A 19417-nucleotide genomic window follows, 5' to 3' on the forward strand; every position below is an offset into this window, starting at 1 on the left:
TTATCTTTTTTTAACATTTTAGGCAACATTTCTAATTAAAAAAATTTGTTCATTTTATATTTTTAATTTATACTTTTATTTTCAGCCCATGCTGTTTTCTTGTTTTCCTGTTCGTATGACGTCATCTCACACAAGATCTTTGGCAAACAATTTTTTTCGTACAACTCAATTTGCAGGTCTTTTTTTTGTGGACACTTTAGATTTTAGTTAAGATTCTTTTGCCAGCCTTAATTATGCATGACAAATGCAGTTAAGCTGCTGATTGTATGCACATAATTACCGCAAAAGAACACAAATAAAATAATAAAAAAAAAAAAACAGCAACAACTAAAACACTTACCAAAACTGGCAACTACAGAAGGCAAATGGCAAATGTGCTACTTTAATTGCTGACAGTTTGAAAACTTTATTTTTTTTTGCCATTTTCCTTTTGGCTTTGGCTTCGTTCTTTTTTCTAGTTTTTTCTGTTTTTTTTTTTTTTGTTAATATAACAAACAATTAGAAACCAAATGACGGGAGACAATGCTTAAGCTAAGCGAAATAACAAAAAAAAAATAAATAAAAATAAAAAACTTGATGACCAACAAGAAAAACTCAAAACTAGCGACAGCAGATACACAATTTCCCAAAACTTTTCGCTGGAAAACTGTTTGTTGGCATTGAAGCGTCTGCAAGAGCCCAACTCATTTTTACCTGAGCCAAGCGGCTAAATAATAAACATAACAGTTGAAGAGTGTTGCATTGCAATATACCCTGTAATTTTTTATTTGATTATGTTAGGATTTCATTTAATTAATTTCATTAAATTTATGGATAGCTTACTGCAGATTTCATATTTTCAATTCGAGAATGTTGCGTTACAAAATACCCTGTATTTTTTCGGTTTTGCTTGGAATATGTTTGAACTTAAAGTAATTAATTCAATTAAATTTATTAATTTTAAAATGGATTTGCAAACACTTAGCGCCACTCTATCATACCCCGCTGTGTGCCGCTTTTACAGGGTGTAACAAATAGCAAAAACCCTACAACCGCAAACACTACGTGAAAGAAGGAAAAAAAAACAGTAGTTCCCAACGTGATGCCATAAATTTCTGTGTGTTAGTTTATGGACGCTTCTGTGGACCCCCCGCCAAAGCCCACGGCTAGACGAAAATCAAAATCAATGTCTGCTCGAAAAAAAACGTGGCCCACAGGTAAGAAATGAACAAAAAAAAAAAAAAAAAAAACAAAACAAAGTGAAATCAAATGGCTGTGCAGAGTTGGAGCGAAAATGAGTTTTGCCAAAGAATTGCCTTGAGTTGATTTTCGGAAAAAGCATTGGACGAAGTGCCAAAAAAAACTGATACTGCCTACAATTGGAATGATGTTAAAACTTGACAAAGATAAAAAGATTATAGTTTAACAATATTATATATAATATACTAGCGGGATGATTTATATGCCATGCCCGTAGCAGGGCATATAAAATAGATAAACAAAGGGTTAAGTCTCGTGGAAATCGAATAAGATTTAACCGAATTATGGGGCTGGGAAATTTGGAACTATGTCTATATAGGATATTTGTGGGCGCCATTTTCCCATGAATTTTGACCAAAAATATTGTGGCCAGATTTAGATGCCAAATCGATCAAGAGAGACCAAGCCATAAACAAAGAGCCAAATCTGGTGAAAATCGGATGAAAGATACTTAAAATAAACATTTTCTTTTTATTAATTTAAATACAAATTTCTTATTGATTTTCAAAGGAATTTAATTTAAAAGAATGCACAACAAATTCAAAACAAAATACAATTGAAATGAAACTAATTGAAATAACTCAGACGTATTCTTGATTGAAATATTGACTTTAAAAAAAATCGCTAGATAGATTAAATTGATAATAATTTCACAAATTTGTTAAGAAATTGCAAAACAATCTAAATCAATCGAACTAGCAAATTAAAGGTAAAGTAAAAACTCTAAATAAAGAGCATGATAATTCCGCTCATTATCCTTAACTTCAATTGAATATTAACTCTGTTATTTTATTCCCCCAAGAAGAACAAAGTCAAGGCAGCGTCTAATCATATTTTTGGCCAACTTCTGGACATCTTATTCTTCGACCTTAGCCGTATCTTTGCGGCTGTTTTAGTTTCTTTCTTTTTTTCGAGAACTACTTGGTGACTGTACTGCGGCAGCATTTATTTTATTTTTGTTGCTTTTTGCCTTTGCTATGCTTTGTTAGCAATTTATTTATGGTTTTTTCTTCTTTTTTTTTGGTGGAAACTATTATATTCAACTTTTTGGTTTTTGCCCTTTTATTTGTTGTTTTCTTGTTGAAGACCTTAAAGACGTTTTTTTTTTGTTGCTTTTGGTTTTTTTTTTCTTTGGGGTTTTTGTGTTTTTTGTGATTTGAGTTGTGCTGCAAAAATTGCTGATTAAATCATTTTTATGCGATTTGGCATGGCGCATAAATCGCTATGAATAAATATATTTAATGAATATTATTTAATATTTTGGCATTAGCTCATGCGATATTTAAGTGTTTTATTTAAGCTTAAATATGCCCACTAATTGTGGGTTTTTTTAGAGTTATGTATTTTTTTCTTCAGTTTTTTAAATAAAAACTTAAAAATTTTATTTGTATTATGCTATATATATTTTTTATTTTTTTAAGTAATTCCTATTTGATTTCATAAAAATGTTAGTTAAATAAATTGAAAATAATTAATTGTTTTTAATAATGCGATTATTACTTTCTTTTAATTTCAAGCTTATAATAAACTCTTTTAAGCTCATATTTGCGAGTACATAAATTGTGTATAATTTCTTTACAATATTCCAATCAATTGTTTGTGGTTGCACAAACGTTGCGCGTGTTTTAATATTGTCATTTTTTTTTTTCTTTTGGCAGATCTATTATTATAAAATATTTACTTAATTTGCTATTTGCTCAAGTTGAAGCGCAGACTTGTTTTCTTTCTCTCTCGAATATAAAAGCATTGTGTGTTGCTTTCAAATTCATGATATTTATTTAATATTGTATGCATTGCCATACATTTATTTGCAGTGTGCGCTTTGGGTTTTCTCTGTTATTTATTTTTTTTTTTTTGTTTTTTGTGTGTGTGTGTCCGCCTCGCGGTTGCCGCCTGCTTTCGCTTTGAGCTTCAGCGTATTTATTTTATTCCATTTTATTCTATTTTATGCTGATGCCACAATTCGACAGGTGTTGCAACCATGAACGACAATAACGACGCCAACGTCGACAGTGACTTATTTTATTTTTTATTTTTTTTTTGTGAAAATTTTGGGCTTTTATGTTTATTTATTTACAATCTATGTACAAATATTGTAAGGTTGATTTTACCTGAAGTTTTATTTAACTTAAAAAAAAAAACTGTATTAAATATTTTCATCAATATGCATATATTGTTTAATATAATAAATTTAAATACTCAATATACTTTCTTCTCTTTCTTCTTAAGGTGTTAATCAACTTGAAGGCTATGCATCATACATATTACAAGACAAAATATATTCCTAAGAATGTCAGTTCATGTAAAACATTTTACGAGAAGTTAGAGTGCTTCAGTCAGGCATTCCTGATTGCCGACTAACAGATACCCTGCAAGCATCTGTATATACTTAATAACTTGATGTGAAAGCTGAAACTCATGTCTGGATTGACTCGCGAAAGAATATATATACCTTATGGGGTGGGAGATGCTTTCTTTTACCTGCCCATATAACCTCCTTTAGGGAACTTTATTCTATAGAATTTATAGCAGTCCAAAAGTTAACAAATCTCTGAAAGCATATTAGAGCTCAGAAACACAGACAGACCAGACTTTTCAAAATATTAAAGCTTTTAAAAGTAAATGACATAAAAGTGTTATATTCCCGCTCCCTTTTGTAGCTATTTGTTGTAAAATACAATATATATAAAAAAAATAATATTTTAAAATAAAACCAAAAGCGTTTTATATAAGAAAAGAACGGAAAATATTTCCAATGCGAACGAAATACATCACTCAAAATAAATTTAAGCTATAAATTTATATATTAGCAATAATATACAAGATAATTAAAATATTTTTTTTTGTTATAAATACAAAAAATATATTTAAAACAAACATTTATTTTACTGCGTACTTTTTCATAGTACAGGGTATGTTTAAGTCTCTCAACAAATTGATGTGTTAGCTGTTTGTTGCCAAGCGGGTCTGTGACTCCGGAATTTGGTTTCTCGGCCAGCCAAATCTGAAGTGTTCCGTTCTCCAGCTGCCAAAGCTAGCCTCGGCCCCTACACTGCCAATTAGACACCAACTGATGATAGTTTTGTGGTCTCTCTCTCTCTTTCTGGTCGCCAAGTAACGTCATCAGGCAGTGCCAAAAGCAGGCAACAAGCAACACACGAGCTGCGACACGTGCTTACAACGAAACTCAACAAGCCAGGTGAGGCAGCACAGGCGAACCGGCGAAGACGGGCGCGGGGGGGACAGGTGTCAATGTTGTAAGCCGGTGTGAAAATGGAATGTGCAGGCAAAAATATGCACGCGCAGAGGTGATGTGCTGTTGCGGCTTGTTGTTGCTGTTGTTTGTCTGCGCTTATGGAATTTTTTATGAATGATGCAGCAGCAGCAGCAGCAGGAACGCTTTTGGCGTTGATGAAGTGCTGAAAAGCAACGGCAATTGTTGTTGTTGTTGTTGTTGTTGCCGTTGCTTAACGCTGCATTTGTTTATGAATTAATAAAATTTTAATTATGTTGCACAAATAATTGCGCACTTGTGCAGAATAACATGGCAGCAAATAAGCTGCTGCTGCTGCAACAACAACAACAACAACAACAACAACAACGGACAACAGCAACAATAACTGTGAATGCTAATGGGCAACCAAAGTGCAATTTGAATAATTGATCGCATGAACATTTTTATACATTTTAATTAAAATATGTTGCCTACACAAAATGAGAGGAAACAAAATACAAAATATGAACAGCTGCATGTAAAACATTATTCGCAAATATGTTGTTAGGCCAGGCTGCATAACCCCTCGACTAGTTGCCATTAATATATGCCACAAGTAACACCATGGTTGTATTTTGGCACAATGATATTTAACAATGTTGTTATCTCGACAATTTAAATAAAACAAAACAACAGAGGATTATCTGGTACCTGGATTGCCCTTACACAGATTCGTTAAGCAAAAAGCCTGAACTGAATTTATGAAAATCGCATAGAAAGGCGATTCATTTATTTAACAGATTGAAAATGCAAATAAGTATACGAAGAGAGAGGGAGAGGGAGAGAGAGAGGGAGAAAGAGAGAGAGAGACACGGGAGGCAACAGGAAAATCTACATAAATGCATCTTTTATACATTTACACAGCAATTTCTAATTATCTTTTCACTTATATTTGTGTTAAGGATTTCTTTCTTAGCTCTCCCTGGGTTATTCTTATTGTATTTATCTTTTCCTCCTTTCTGGCAATTTCTTAGTCTCTCCCTTTCCTACACACACTCAAAGCTCCATTCTGAGTCTTAAAAATCGCCTTTTTATGCGCTTCTCATTAAATCAAGTAAGCCTAATTAAACAGTTATTTATAATAACATCATTAGCTTGTTCATAACTGAACTGTTAAATGTTCATCCATGACAATTTTGCACAGAATTTCTCACATTTGACCCCAAGCAAAAATTGTATCCACATACGAACAAATTTGATTAGCTTAACTTTAACTTCCAGTTGAAGTTGCCCAGCACAGAATTCCGCGTATTGCTGGCATCAAGTGACTCCGTGTTATATATATAACACATATATAACAAAAAGTACATAATTTTGTATGTTTTATTTTTTTTTTTTATAATTTCTAAGCGTACGTTCACACACAAACAACAGATTATGTACAATGTCTTCAAATTACACGGCTTATCATTTAATAAAATTCAGGGAATTCATTAAAGAACGAATAACAAGCAGCAACAAAAAAAAATGAACTAACTACATATTTAAATATATCGAATTTCCTAAAGTAAATAAACGAACGCAAAGCCAAAGTTGGGGACCGCAAAGAACGAACTATTTTGTACCTAATGCGTAGGTTAAAGGCATGCCATAATAATAACAACAACAGCAAAACTGAAGAGCCAAATTCCTGGTAAAGCTCAAATCCTGTTTACTTCCTTTGAGCTACCTAAGCAACCAGAAGACACAGCCACTAAATCTTCTATAGGTAGTTTTCAGATGCTTTTGTATCTGCAGCTGTTTGTGTGCGTGCGTGTGTGTGTGTGTGTGTGTCTGTGTGTGTGTGTGTGTGTATCTATGTGTGTGCTTGTGTGCCTGTTTATGTGCTTCGGTTTTCATATATCGTCTCGTCGCTGATTTATTATTTACTTTATAAAAAATGCCTCTGCCTCAACCTCAGACTCAGCTTTGGCTTTAGCGAATCTTTTTCTCATCATTTGTGTGTATTTGTTTGTTCTTTTTTTTCGGGCGACTTTTGCTTAATTTGTGTCTTGCAGGGGAACGCACGGCTTCTATCCATTAGATAGAAAGAGCGAGCGAACTGCACACGGACTTCACGGAAATCTTGTTAAATTTCGCTTGATTGAATTTGCCTGCATTTGTCGGTTTCTTTATTTCTTTCACTTTATTTTATATTTATTTCTTTTTGTATTTGTCAAGCGCCTCAAACTGACCACACGCACAGCATTCGAGTGCAGAATAGCCGGGAGAAGCCATAGCTGAGCCGGTGAAATGTTTCTTATGTAACTCATAAATTGCAATACAAACACATATATCAGCATTATAAAAACACACACAGCTCTCTAACCGCACAATTTATGGCAAGGAAATGAAACATAAACAAGTTTTTGTGCCGATTTTAATAGTTATAGAACGAAACTAAAATACTCTAACGTCAGATTGAAAATAGACTTGACTTTTATATTCTAATTCTAATTACCTATGCAATACGACCTTTATATGACAGGAATATGAATAAATTAATGTAGCACAAATATTTAATATAATTATTTTAATTTAAGAAAAGTTTGAGGAAATTAAAGCAACATTTGAAATTTGCTCAATTTAAATTTAAATTTATGATAATTTTCTTATGCTCATTGCATTTTACATTCCATACATAAATCATTTGATATGCTTGTTGGCGCTTCATCTTCATTGTAAATAATTACAAGGAGCTTATAATGTCAGAGTTGCTAGCCAGACGTTCATTGTACAATGTTCAATAAATAACTATTAAATTTCAACATTTAGTTAAAATGAAATAATAATAAGAAAACTAAAAAAGATAATTCACATTATTACAAGAGCTGACACTAACTTTGCAATGAACATGGAAAGCTCCAACTTAATGGTATATGATAATGATAATGATTAAAATTGTTATGGTAAAAAGATTGTATTCATTGGATCGTTGTCTTAATTCAGATGATAGTTATTGATGTATTTAGTAATTGACATAAATGGGTTTTTGGCTTAGGTGTTACCAAAGAGCTTAGCAAGTTATGGAGCTTAGCGCATAGAGCATCTAAGACAATCAGCTGGCTAGAAGCAAAAGCGTGTTAGCAGCACAGAGGAAGCTTGAAGATTGCAATAAAGTCACAGCATGGCAGCAGCGTCGGCTACCTGGGTGGAGCCCATAGACGTACCCCTCCCGACACACACACACGCAGAGCCTGGGCAACAGCTAGGAAAAACCGCAGAAAATGCTATACAGCTATAACAGAGAGAGTATACCGGGTAAGCTGGCCAAGATGAAGTTCGCTGCACAATGAGATTTATTTATCGTGATTGTGCGCTTAATTGAAAATTGTTTGAAAGGCCGCACATGACGCGGCTACTTGAGAGCGCAACAGGAATCGTTGCCAGTTGCCAGTTGCCAGTTGTCGGTAGTTCCAAGTTGACTCTCATATATCAATGTGACCCATCTGGGTGCTCTATGGCTCTTGGACTGTCATGGTTAACGGTATTTTTAGCAGAAACACACACGTATTGGCATACATTTTGTTCGTTTTTTCTACTTTTTTTTTTTTTTGTGAGATTGTGGGAGGGGGTTGGCGTGGAGATTCCTGCTCCTGCGAGCGACTTTTACGGACAATTTGTCAACGACATGGACAATGATAGCAACAGAAATTGTTGCCAGTTGTAAAATTAAAATGTCAAAGCCGACAACAACAACAAAGACAAGAACAACTACGACCAGAGCAACTCGGGTAGAGAAGCCCACCCAGGACATCAAAACCAAGTGCGGGGCCACCATGAATGGAATCCATCAACCACCCGTGGAGCAAAGGCCCCCAGCTGGCAAGTTGTCAAGCAACGCAGCAACGCTCGTATTCAATCAGTTTTCAAATGCGACAAGAGAACAACGCATATTTCTTAGAGGGGATGGTGTAGCAGGAGGGGGGGCTGGGTGCAGAGCGGTATCCCACTTAGCTTCGGGAGGTTTCGCATGGTTGGCATATGCCATGATATGATCATTTCTTAAATAAGCTTTCAACTTGGGCATATTAAGTCTAAACGAATTTTGACTAAAAAACCTCTTCATAACTGAGGTTTGGGGAGGTGCGGTGAGGGCACTTTATCAAATTAATTGGCTGGCAGAAATATTAGTACTAAATATATTGAACTCAACAAATTTACAAATGATGTAAAGTTTATAAAAAGAAACCAATTTGACTCTATATAAAAACGTATTTTATGCCCTATAAGTACATACGGTCTTCTATTCTCATAAGAAAAGAGAACTTATTAAGAGAATTTATAATAGCCGTAACTTATAAGGGTAGAACTTCCTATTTGTAAACTTATACATCACTAACAGAAAACCGTTACGACTTGTACAACACTGGATAATAGCTAAAAATTCTTAAAAGTGAAGATGGAGTACCTCATAAAAGTAATATTATTATTATTATTATTAATATCTTATACAGCACTGCTATAAGAGTTTTAAGGACATTTACAACACTAAAATTCTTTAGAAATGGACTAAGAGTACCTCATGAAAGTAGTATGTTACACAGTTTCTATTCTTTAGCATTTTAAACTTGTGCAACACTGTTCTAACACTTTTAGAGACGTTCAAAACACTAGAGAACACAACTAAATCACTTATCTATTAACTGCTCTCAGTAGCGCACATGGATAACCTCATTAAAATAGTAGTCTTATAATCGTATGCAACACTGTCTTAATGCAACTAATTCCACTTCATATTGCATCGTTTTGTTATTTCGTTGCCAAGTTACGGAGCTCTTAACTAGCCAACCTGCTGCCTTAACCAGCAACATATGTTTTCAGCCATTAGGCAAAAACACAGAGCACCACCCAAATGACAAGGAGCCAGCCACACACCCTTCAGCTCTACGGGGGGGAGGTTGCGCACAATTCCATCAGTAACAATAACACAAAATACTTTGCAGAAGGAGCGCTCGATGGCATCCTTGACAAGTCGCCTACACCACCCGTTGGCACACGTTGGATTCGCTCTAATGTAATGTGTTCCCCTGCCTAGCTTCCTCCCGCCTCAACAACTCAGAAGCATTTTATTTTATAGCGTTGGTTTTTTTCCAAATTGTTTTACTTTGATGTTTGTTTTTATGTTTTTGACTTGTTGCATTTGCAGTTGATATTTTGAGTTTGGATTTGATATATGAAATCAATTCATCTCGTGCTATAATTTTTACTCAATGAAACATAAAACCCGAAAAAAAACATGTACGCATGTATATAACACCAAAAAGAAGCCAGTTCTGGCTAGTTGCTCGAATGTGAAATACCCTGTAACTACTGTGTGATTGCAGCGAAATTTTTAATTGAGAAATGAAATGAAGACTAAAGAGTTGACCGCGACACTGTCAATAGATTTTTATAAAAACATAAAATAATCATTTGATAATAATCATTGAAAAAAATTTCCATAAATTAAAATTCAGTTCAATTCACGTCCAACATCCTGGATTTATTTATATTTAATTTTTGTGGAATATAAAACAAGCGAAATAACAAACCCTTCCGGAAACAGTCGGGCACAAATATGTCTATGACTTAACTATAAGATTCCAATTAAAATATATATGCCTTGCAGTTTGATCAAGGGGTATTCATATAGCGTATGCATATACATAAAACATGCTGCTATACATGCTGCATTTACAGTGAGGAAATCGGGTTAATGCCTCGTCGGGCAGTTAAAACCGTAGCCGGATGATTTTCTGGCCCAGCGACTAAACGTGTGAATTTTATGAGCTGGCTGATATTTTAAGAGGCTTTCAATTTAATGGGCCAATGCGATGCGTTAAGAACACCAGACCAGGTGAAAATAAATTGCAGAATTACAGAAATGCATGCAAAAAAGATTGTACACAAGGCTGCAGAGATGCTCGCTGAGAAGATTCGGCTTTATTTATTGTTCGATGCTTTATGACAATATCCTTTGTGCGGCATTTTCCGGTTTTGCCTACAGTCGCACCAGGTGTCGACGACTGCATGCGTCAATTACTTAATTTTAATGGCTTTTATTATGCACTCGCACACACGAGAAAGTCTAAAAGGCCAACACACACACACACACACACACACATAAACAACGCCCGCCGTGTGGGCCATTAAAAATAAATAAAAGCCAAGTTGGAAAAGCCACTGGCCATGGATCTACTTATTCAAGTGCAGAATAAGGAACACGAACAATTTGGCAAGAAAAACTGAAGCAAACGCAACGAGAAAGTAAGAATAAGGAAAAAGTGCAGAGTTTGAGGTCAAATTAACTTGATAAGCAAATCAACTTTCTTACTTTCCAATCGATCGACTTTTTGGCAGCTATATGTTATATGATTTATAATATTACTAAATGCCAAAGTTGGTCAAGACATCTTGAAAAACAAAAAAGGTTTTCATACAACAATTGAATTATCGGCCGATCTTTGATATATAAGTATATGATATTGTTGTTAGATTTTAATAAGATTGGGCATTTATATAAGCAGCATTGTGAAGCTAATAAATGACCAGTAAATTATTTCTTGATAAGCAAAAAAGTTTCCCATATAACCTACTTTTCGATCGTTCTCATAACAGCTTTAGGATATATTTGTCCCGTCTGCATATGAAAAGTTTCATCTTCATAATTCCTTCTACAAGAGTATATAAATAAAAATGCTCCAACTAAAATTAAGAAACTCTAAAAACTAAATAATTATTCCTTCTAATCAGATTGTACTCTTGTTTTTTTTTTTTTCAATTTAAACGGGCTTGGTGCATAATATTAAGAAAAATCTAACTTTTCATAAATAACTCCGTAATATACTAAACGGGTATTAAACCTAAAAATAAAATAAAATATATATAAAATATATTAAATAAATAAAAATAAATGAAAAAATATTTCAAAAATTCATGAGATATTAAAGTTGATAAATATTTAACCGCTTAATGAATTATTATTTTTTTTTAATGGAACATCTTAATAAAAAAAGGTGAAGTTTTGTGAGCAAGGCATTCTTTTCTTATTAATTTTTTTTTTAATTTAATTGCATTGAATGTCAAAATAATTTGTAAGCCCCTGAAAAAGCTAATTACTTTTTTTGCAAAGTTAGTTTGTGCTATTTTTAAGCAATTTTAGTATGTAAAATTAATAAATTGCTTGTTTTAAAAAATTGATATAATTATACTTAAATATGTATTCATTATTTGTATAAGATAAATATTTGATAATACTCTAGTCAAAGAAAATATTTATTAGTTTTGATTAATTGATATTAACTATGCATATATATTATCATTTAATTGTTGTATGCTTAATAAGCTAGTTTAACTAATCAATCACTTAGAATAAATGTGCATAGTTCAATAAAATAAGATTTTAAGACAGATTCAAGCTATGCTACAGGTGGCAGTAGGCCCAATCAGAATTGCTAATTGACGCATTGTAAGAAGAAAATGAAAATAAAATAGCTTTATACATATATATATATATATATAATGTGTCTATTTATACATATATAAACACTCACCTGCATAGCTAAACAGAAAATCCACGCCAAATGGGGCTGGCGATTTGGTTACTTGGATGGTATTTGGTGCGAGTCCGAGTTTGAGTGGCTTTATATCTATCCACTTGTTGCTAACTGCCGACTGCCAACTGCGCGTGTGTTGTATGTAGTTGTATAGATTTTGTTTATGACGCCCCAACAACAAATAAACAAAACGCAGGTGTCGTGTGGGGCTCTTCTTGTTGTTGTTGCCAGTGTTGCTGTTGTTGTTGCCAGTGTTGCTGTTGTTGTTGCCAGTGTTGCTGTTGTTGTTGCCAGTGTTGCTGTTGTTGTTGCCAGTGTTGCTGTTGTTGTTGGTAAATTATTACAGCGCGACGAAGACGCAGAATACGAAAAAACGCACACACACACACACACACACAAACGAACGCGACACAACTACAGGCACACTTTCAATTACGCACTAACCGTAACAATTGTATAAACTTCATGTAAAAACTTAAGCTTGGATTGCACTTGGAATTTGTTTATGAAATTGAATGGTTATTGTTGTTGTTATCGCTGGCAGCAGCAACAAAAACAAACAGCTGCACACTCTTGCTGTTTGGCGGTATGGTGAGTATGCGCATCCCGAAAACCAAGCTCATGATTCATATTTCATAGCATTTACACGATTGCTTGTACGATTTGGAACATTAAATACGCAATTAAACACTTTAAGAAACCAAATTTAATGGCAAGCAACAGCACAAAATATATTAATAACAATAAAAAGTACAGCGTTTAATAACACTAGCTTAACACTTGCTAGCACTGCTTGCGTTCACAACTGTTGCGCACAGCTGAGTGGAGCTACGTACATAGCTGTGCACACTGGCAGACATCGCCACCACGCAAATACCGATAGCTATTTTTATATTCATTCGAGAAAGAGGTGAAAATAAATTCTTATAGTAATTAAACACTGTTCAGCCACATCTTAAATGCATTAGATATAAATAAACGCCTACAAATTGCTCGTTCATATAAATAATCTGATTTTGAATAATATTTACTTTGATTTCACAATTTTTAAGCAGCTGTTCTTTTTACAACGCTTCGCAACACTAATTCACATGGTGTGCGAAATTTAGTTGCCTTTTGCGGCTTTTATTTGCCTGGAACTGGAATACAATTGCTGCCCCTTGCATTTAAGATGAGCGAGTTTCAAACATGGCTCAACGATCAACTCCGGCTGCTCAACACAGATGAAAGTGTATTTGGTGCGTACATAATTGGCATTCTGGAGGGCGAGGAGGAAACGCAAGATGAAAAAATAGAAGCACTCGAAGGCATACTCAGCGGAACAGGCGTAAGCTTGGCCCTTTCTTCCAGTAATAAACCCATTTATCTATGGAACAGCTAACTCTTGCAGGCTTCCAACATTGAGGAGCTGGTGGCCAGCATATTGCAGAAATGGCTGCAGAGCCATCCCAGCGCCGATGAGCCGCCCAAAAAGGGCCTGGACATTGATGTGAATGCACAACTGGCCAAGCTGCTGGAACAACAGAAGCTGCAACCCGCCGCCAAAGAGCGTGAATACACCGAGGAGGAGCTGCGCATTAAGCAACAGATACTGGCACAATATTCACAGGTTTGATTAGGCTAAAAAACTCAAGAGAGCAACTTGAATTAATGGTTTTGGGTGGTGTCATCATTAGACTGCCGTCAGCGAGGAGGAGAACGAGGATACCGATGGCGAAAGCGCTGAACCCAGCGGATCCGGCGTCATGGCGCCGAACACGAACAAGTCGGATGTCGCCAATCTGGCCAAGGAGAAGCGCGAGCAGGCGCGCCTAGAAAGTGCGGCCAAAAAACAAAAGGACAAAGAAGATCGCGAAAAGCAAAAACAGCTGCGCGAGGAAAAGAAAGAGAAACGCAAAACTGTCAAAGGCGAACGCCGCCGGTAACCGGCCAAAATACCCGCCTGCCCCATCAAGCACCCTCAGCACAGATCAGTGCAAATTTTTTGCTGTCTCCCAGAGACATTAAAACGAAAACGAAAACAAAAAGAAAACCTCTACGAATTCAGTCAAAATAATGCCCATATACAATTTGTATTGCAATCGAACTACCAAAGTAACAAATTGTAATTATTATATCAATGTATTTTGTTGCGAATTGAGTTGATAATTCAAATTGTTTTTTACTAAATTCAATTTAAATAGCAATCGCATTTTTAATTCAATTTCTAAGGCTAACTTGACTTTCTAAATAACTTCTAGGAATTATGTTTAGAACCCATTTCATATATCATTAATATTAAGTTAATAGTGTTTCAATTTATGGATCATCATCCTCCTCATTGTCATCCTGCTCCTTGTCAGAGCCCGGCTCCGGTTCACCTGTGCCATCATTATTGTCACTCGCATCATTGTCCGCGGCGCCTTGACTCTGTTCATTTTCCGCCTGTAGCTCTGCAGATAGACATTTAATAGCCTCTATATCATCTAACTCTATTCGCCTATTGTTGGGATCCAAACAATTGACTTTGACATCTATGAAATCACGAATGTGTTGCTCATCCCAGCTTGAATACTGAAAGAGAAGATTATACACAAATGATTCCTATAGGTTTATAGCTCGAAAACTTATGTTAAGGCCGACGTTTGAAATTGTATAGTAAAATTAATAAATGCCAAATTTTGTCAATCATTAACCTCACTGTCCGCAGAAATTGATTCCTTCATCTTAAGTATACTGTACAGGAATTCAGATCTATGCTGTACTTAAAAGTAAATAGGTCTTACCACAGAGCTGGAAGTAAAGAGCAGCTGTTGCTCGTGCGGCTTGGCCGCATCCTGTGACGTTTTGACGCGCAAATATTTTTGCAATAGATTCGTTTGCTCATCCTTGCGCCAAAGGCACAGTCGACTGTTCTGCAGCCAATCCTTGTCCATTAGATCCCGCTTATTAAGCAACAAATCCAGTTGGGTCAATTTAACGAACTGCTTCTTGGGCGGCAGACTCTGCATTCGCTTCGATGTGGACGTGCTTGCCGCGGCGGGATTATCGAAATCGTCATCGCTGGGCTCCGTGTCCAGCTCATCGTCATCCTCATCGACGGACTCAAAGTCCTCATCGCTTACCTTAGAGACCGTGGCACGTCTCTTGGTTTTGGATGCAGCCGATGAGGCAGCCTTGCGCTTGCGTCCTACGCCACCAGCATCGCCACCGCCGCCGCCGCCGCCGCTGCTGCTGTTGCCATTGGCACGTGACTGTTTCTGTTGGCGCTTCTTGTTGGGCCGCCAGTCCTCCTCGGAGTCATCGTCGTCGGGACTGTAATCCTCCTCGTCGGAGTCCAAATCAAACGTGGTGGTCACCAGTTCGGTGCGACTACGCATTTTACGCCTGAAACTGAACTGAAATTCTCTATCCTGTAATTTCTCTAGCACTGACTGCGGCTGCTGCCTCGCAAAGCTAACTGAAAATTGTTGTTGTTGAGACTCCATACACATCGTTCGGGAAAATTGCAATACATCTTCTCAGAAGCGTCCATATTTGGGGGTTGTTTTGCTTCGTCTCCGGACTCTCAGCTTCTTTCCAAAAGCTTTTTGTGCCTAAAAGCTTGCGTCAGCGTTGCATTCGTCAGGATTTTCAGGGATTTTCTGCACATTGAGCTTTTATTACCTACATTTATAAGCTGAACTTCGAAATTTAAATGCAGCATCAAAAAAGCTTTCAAGCGAAAACTTAAAGCCGAAAAGGCACCAACAAAAGTTTCTTAAACAAAAACTGATTGCTTTCAAGATACTCCCTAAAAACCTTATACATATGATATTATAATTGCGCTGATAAATAACAGAACTTAATAATTTCATAATTTTAAGTAGGTATAAAAAAAGGGTATATTTTTATATTTTATATGCTATATCGACAAGTATTTTTATATCATTGTTTTCGAGGCAGTTATTTGACATAATTATCAGAAGTATTTTGGCAAAATGTTGTAGGCCCTCTACAAGGTGCGTAAACATATGCGACAAGTACAAAAAAATATTTTCAGAAAATCGTATTGCATGGAAATAACCTGCTAGATGAAGTACTCTGCAATGGCTACCTGGCATTTCTCAGTACTTGTATTCAAATATTATAAAATTGAAATTGAAACTTTTGCAATAGTCAGCTTATTCGAACTTGATCAGTTTTTCTCATGCTCTCGCTGTGTTTGCCTTTGTGAGATTTGTCCAGTTCCAGAAGACGCTGTCGAAATTCACGCATACGCTTGACGCTCAGATCGGGCGGTGTCTGTGGACGCGAGCTGGTGGTGTTACTTTTCTGCTCGGCAGATTTATTGTCATTCTGAAGATCCCGACGACGCTGACGCAGCTCACGCATGCGCTGAGCACTTGATTTGGGCGGCGTTCGTGTCTCGCTTGATTTGTTTTCAGTCTGGACAGGCGTCTGGACTTTTTTCGGTTGCAGCAGACGCGAATGGGGCTCAAGGCTTCTTTGGCTACTTGTTCTACTGGCGGGCAGTTTGATGCGCTGCTCCAAATTCATGAGACGCTGACGCAGATCCTGCATACGCTGTCCAGTCGCCGGATGTGGTGCACTGTCGGCATTCCTGCGGCGTTGTCGCATTTCCCGCATGCGCTGTGCGCTGGATTTAGATGGAGCTAACGAACGTGGATGGGCCGCTGATCTGTTGCTGGGTTGAATGGCCATGTCGAGTTTCAGCAGACGTTGATGTAGCTCACGCACAACAATGCGGCGATTATTCGATTTGCTAACGGCAGGCAATTGATGTGCGGCTTGTGGCCGTTGCGAGTCGGTTTTGCCGCTTACAGCTGGAATTGATGTATTTACGAAAACGTTTTTAAATTTAAGTTAACATATTTACCTTTCTCTTCAGACTCCAGCTTCGGTTGTGCCTCCTCCCACTCCACCTTTATCGCTCTGCTAACACCCGGTTCTATTTTTACGGGTCCTATGTCCAATTCATTTACTGTTACTTTTTCCATGTTAACATTGTATTTATCTGCATTGTTAGCTTCCGTGTACTCCTTCTTAATGCAGCTCACATCTATAAGTTGTTCCATTTGCAATATTTCCTTTAAATAACACAAATAAAAATAACTTCGAGTTGTTTATAAAAAAAAACAGCTGTAGCTAGGAATGGAACAATCGGCAAATTCATTTATGCGCAACTCATCTCTAAGGAGTCAAAAGTGCCATCTCTAAGGAGCGCAATAAGAACTATTTGAATGACATGTTTTCTTTATTGTAATTTAATACTTTTTATATATTTGAATAATTTTGTAAACTTAAATTTGATGTTTTTCATTAAACAGCAATCAAGTCTAATATATTAACTATTCGTTTTTTTAGCTACGTATTTTTAGATTTATGTAAATGCACCCTTAAACCTATATTTTTAGCATTAATATTTACATAGTTATTTGGTCTGAAGCTCTTTTGTCATTTAGTTCGCTTTAAATTGTGCCATTAACATTTACTTTTTTGGTTTTAGTTTTTAATTTTTTATTTATTCTATCCTTGGCGTGCAGAAAATGCTGTTGACAAATTTTATGTACATCAATATCCGTGGCATAACTGAATCTTAGAAAGCCAATTTCTGTAAAAAGTTTGTGATATATAAAATGTATAACTCTCAAATCAAAGACTTACCTTTAATCACATTAAACGTGGCAAAGCTTTGGAAACTGGGCTTGTCATTGGTGCCACACCAAGTGATATTTGTGGACGCTTCATCCGATAATATCCGCCGCAAGGCTAGTCTAGTAAATGCTGAGAGATCGCTTCCGCCAACTCGAAGCAGAAAGTTTTTCTATACAAAAAAAATAGAATTATTTAAAAAATAAATTTATAATATGTCTAGATAACCGACCAGATTTACGCGCAGATCATTTTCCACCAAGAGTTTCTGATCAAATTCCTGAAATTTCGCTAGCGTTGGCAGCGGCAAAGCTGGCAAGAGATTTGATTCACTCTCCGTTATGGGTAGAGCTCTTAACTGGCTGACTTCATTTCTTAGACTTATGATCTCTTCGGTTAGTGTATGGAACATGCTTTGGTAAACATCATTCATAGTTCGTATTTCGCTTAAGATTTGATTAAATGCTTGGCCCGCAGTAATATTCGTTGCAACTCCGGCTAAAAAAAATAGGCAGACGATTAATATATATTATTGCGTTTTGTAAAATATATGTATGTATTTTAAAAGATTAAATGAGAACGCGGTGCGGGCTCAACTAAAGTTGAATAGTTTTCGCTCTCTTACTTTTAATAAAATATAACTCACACACACACACAGCTGCTGACATTCTCTCTTAAACTTAAAAGAGAGAGGGAGAGAGAGAGAGCTGCACGGCTGCTGTGCTTAAGGAATACGCAAAAGCCGACTGTCATTAATTTTGCTTTCGTGCTTTCTGCTTTTTCTTTTCTTTTCTTTTCTTTTTATTATATGTCGCAATTAACGTGAAAATAAAGCTCGAATTGGTTGTGTTTTAGTTCGCGTGTTAAATTTGTGCAAGTGATCGCTAATAATTTAAAGATTTCAATGTGTGCGGTGTGCTTAATATTAACTAAAGTGCAATATTGCAAAAAAAAAAGAAGTTGCTAATAAAAAGGGCAGCAGCAGGTACGTGCATGCATTCATTAATACATATGTACATACATACATACATACATATTAAAGTAGCTTTCTTTACTGGCTAAAGCCTTACGAGGAGTGTCGAATAGGCAATCTCTTACCTGCTTTCGATCTGTAAGACATAAAAGATAGGTTTTAAAACTAGTTCATTGATTTGTATTACATAATTATGGCTCACAAGGCTTGCGACCGCTGCACCTCGTGAGGCGCCACGGTGTCCATTTCCATTGCCGCATCCTGTGCTATTCTCGTGGGTTCTATATCAATATTATTTGCTGTTAATTGATCTATTGCTTCCTCAACACATACATTCGGCTCCAGTTTTATTTGATTGCTTTCCCATTGCTCAGACACAATGTGTTCACAATGGCCGTTCTCGTATTCCTTTTTAATGCCATTCGAGTTCACAATAGCTTCCATTGCGGCACTATATACCGGTATGTAGTTGTTGTATGTAAACAACTGTAGTTTTCATTTATTCGATATGGAACAATAATGCGATTAGCGATGGTATGTTGCTCAAGTACTCAAAAGGCTACAAGTACTTTAAAGTATTTAGCAGCGGCTATCGGCAAGATACTCACGAAATCTAAAAAGTAAATTTAAATATGGTTCGTTCTTAAAAGTTATATTAATTTTATTATCCTTTTTTTTTATATTGATCATATATATATACAATATACAATATATACAATATATTATATATATGATGAAATTAAACAAAGAGGGTTAAATACGGAGTTCTAGTTGCCTAGT

General features: G+C 36.0%; 6 protein-coding genes across 13 annotated transcripts in view; 2 read left to right on the plus strand and 4 right to left on the minus strand.

The window, feature by feature from the left end:
- The window catches only part of tai (taiman), a 107814-nt gene extending 95011 nt beyond the window's left edge, over positions 1 to 12803 (minus strand). Inside the window, exon 1 of the mRNA XM_070208956.1 lies at positions 12028 to 12803. The gene's annotated coding sequence lies outside the window, so the exon portion shown is untranslated. The remainder of the gene's footprint in view (positions 1 to 12027) is intronic.
- A 68-nt stretch (positions 12804 to 12871) lies between these two features.
- LOC6627668 (coiled-coil domain-containing protein 43) lies at positions 12872 to 14062 on the plus strand. Its single transcript, XM_002051072.4, has 4 exons — positions 12872 to 12940; positions 13086 to 13357; positions 13421 to 13639; positions 13707 to 14062. The coding sequence occupies exons 2-4, from the start codon at positions 13202 to 13204 to the stop codon at positions 13953 to 13955; spliced, it is 624 nt and encodes a 207-aa protein (XP_002051108.1). The 5' UTR covers positions 12872 to 12940; positions 13086 to 13201; the 3' UTR covers positions 13956 to 14062.
- A 241-nt stretch (positions 14063 to 14303) lies between these two features.
- LOC6627667 (uncharacterized) lies at positions 14304 to 15790 on the minus strand. Its single transcript, XM_002051071.4, has 2 exons — positions 14796 to 15790; positions 14304 to 14583 (listed from the first exon to the last, which is right to left on the minus strand). Exons 1-2 carry the CDS (start codon positions 15501 to 15503, stop codon positions 14329 to 14331), a joined length of 963 nt encoding a protein of 320 aa, XP_002051107.2. The 5' UTR covers positions 15504 to 15790; the 3' UTR covers positions 14304 to 14328.
- Positions 15791 to 15882: 92 nt separating this feature from the next.
- On the minus strand, positions 15883 to 17164 carry LOC26530570 (uncharacterized). The gene is made up of 2 exons (XM_015173345.3): positions 16889 to 17164; positions 15883 to 16835 (listed from the first exon to the last, which is right to left on the minus strand). The coding sequence occupies exons 1-2, from the start codon at positions 17085 to 17087 to the stop codon at positions 16168 to 16170; spliced, it is 867 nt and encodes a 288-aa protein (XP_015028831.1). The 5' UTR covers positions 17088 to 17164; the 3' UTR covers positions 15883 to 16167.
- Positions 17165 to 17333: 169 nt separating this feature from the next.
- Positions 17334 to 19154, minus strand: LOC26531606 (uncharacterized). 6 transcript variants are annotated; one of them, XM_015173477.3, is made up of 6 exons: positions 18971 to 19116; positions 18840 to 18918; positions 18763 to 18773; positions 17897 to 18162; positions 17677 to 17836; positions 17337 to 17623 (listed from the first exon to the last, which is right to left on the minus strand). In XM_015173477.3, exons 2-6 carry the CDS (start codon positions 18887 to 18889, stop codon positions 17481 to 17483), a joined length of 630 nt encoding a protein of 209 aa, XP_015028963.1. In that variant the 5' UTR covers positions 18890 to 18918; positions 18971 to 19116; the 3' UTR covers positions 17337 to 17480. The 6 variants fall into 6 exon arrangements, with proteins under 6 accessions (XP_015028962.1, XP_015028963.1, XP_032293447.1 ...); XM_015173476.3 differs by having other exon boundaries at positions 17334 to 17623; positions 18840 to 19141; XM_032437556.2 differs by lacking the exon at positions 18763 to 18773.
- Positions 18422 to 19417, plus strand: part of DIP-zeta (Dpr-interacting protein zeta) — a 182136-nt gene continuing 181140 nt past the window's right edge. For all 3 annotated transcript variants that reach the window (XM_015172608.3, XM_032437552.2, XM_070208977.1), the window contains exon 1: positions 18422 to 18649. The gene's annotated coding sequence lies outside the window, so the exon portion shown is untranslated. The remainder of the gene's footprint in view (positions 18650 to 19417) is intronic.

This window comes from Drosophila virilis, chromosome 4, assembly GCF_030788295.1.
Source record: "Drosophila virilis strain 15010-1051.87 chromosome 4, Dvir_AGI_RSII-ME, whole genome shotgun sequence".
Lineage (NCBI taxonomy): Eukaryota > Metazoa > Arthropoda > Insecta > Diptera > Drosophilidae > Drosophila > Drosophila virilis.

Bases quoted from the DNA above. Each gene is read 5' to 3' on its own strand.
- LOC6627668 (XM_002051072.4), top strand. From the start codon at position 13,202: ATGAGCGAGTTTCAAACATGGCTCAACGATCAACTCCGGCTGCTCAAC. The intron at 13,358-13,420 runs GTAAGCTTGGCC...TAACTCTTGCAG, and splicing joins GCATACTCAGCGGAACAGGC to GCTTCCAACATTGAGGAGCT. The intron at 13,640-13,706 runs GTTTGATTAGGC...TGTCATCATTAG, and splicing joins TACTGGCACAATATTCACAG to ACTGCCGTCAGCGAGGAGGA.
- LOC6627667 (XM_002051071.4), bottom strand. From the start codon at position 15,503: ATGTGTATGGAGTCTCAACAACAACAATTTTCAGTTAGCTTTGCGAGG. The intron at 14,584-14,795 runs GTAAGACCTATT...CTTCTCTTTCAG, and splicing joins TCTTTACTTCCAGCTCTGTG to TATTCAAGCTGGGATGAGCA.
- LOC26530570 (XM_015173345.3), bottom strand. From the start codon at position 17,087: ATGGAACAACTTATAGATGTGAGCTGCATTAAGAAGGAGTACACGGAA. The intron at 16,836-16,888 runs GTAAATATGTTA...CATCAATTCCAG, and splicing joins GCTGGAGTCTGAAGAGAAAG to CTGTAAGCGGCAAAACCGAC.
- LOC26531606 (XM_015173476.3), bottom strand. From the start codon at position 19,081: ATGGAAGCTATTGTGAACTCGAATGGCATTAAAAAGGAATACGAGAAC. The intron at 17,837-17,896 runs GTCGGTTATCTA...TTTTTTGTATAG, and splicing joins ATGATCTGCGCGTAAATCTG to AAAAACTTTCTGCTTCGAGT. The intron at 17,624-17,676 runs GTAAGTCTTTGA...AACTTTTTACAG, and splicing joins CACGTTTAATGTGATTAAAG to AAATTGGCTTTCTAAGATTC.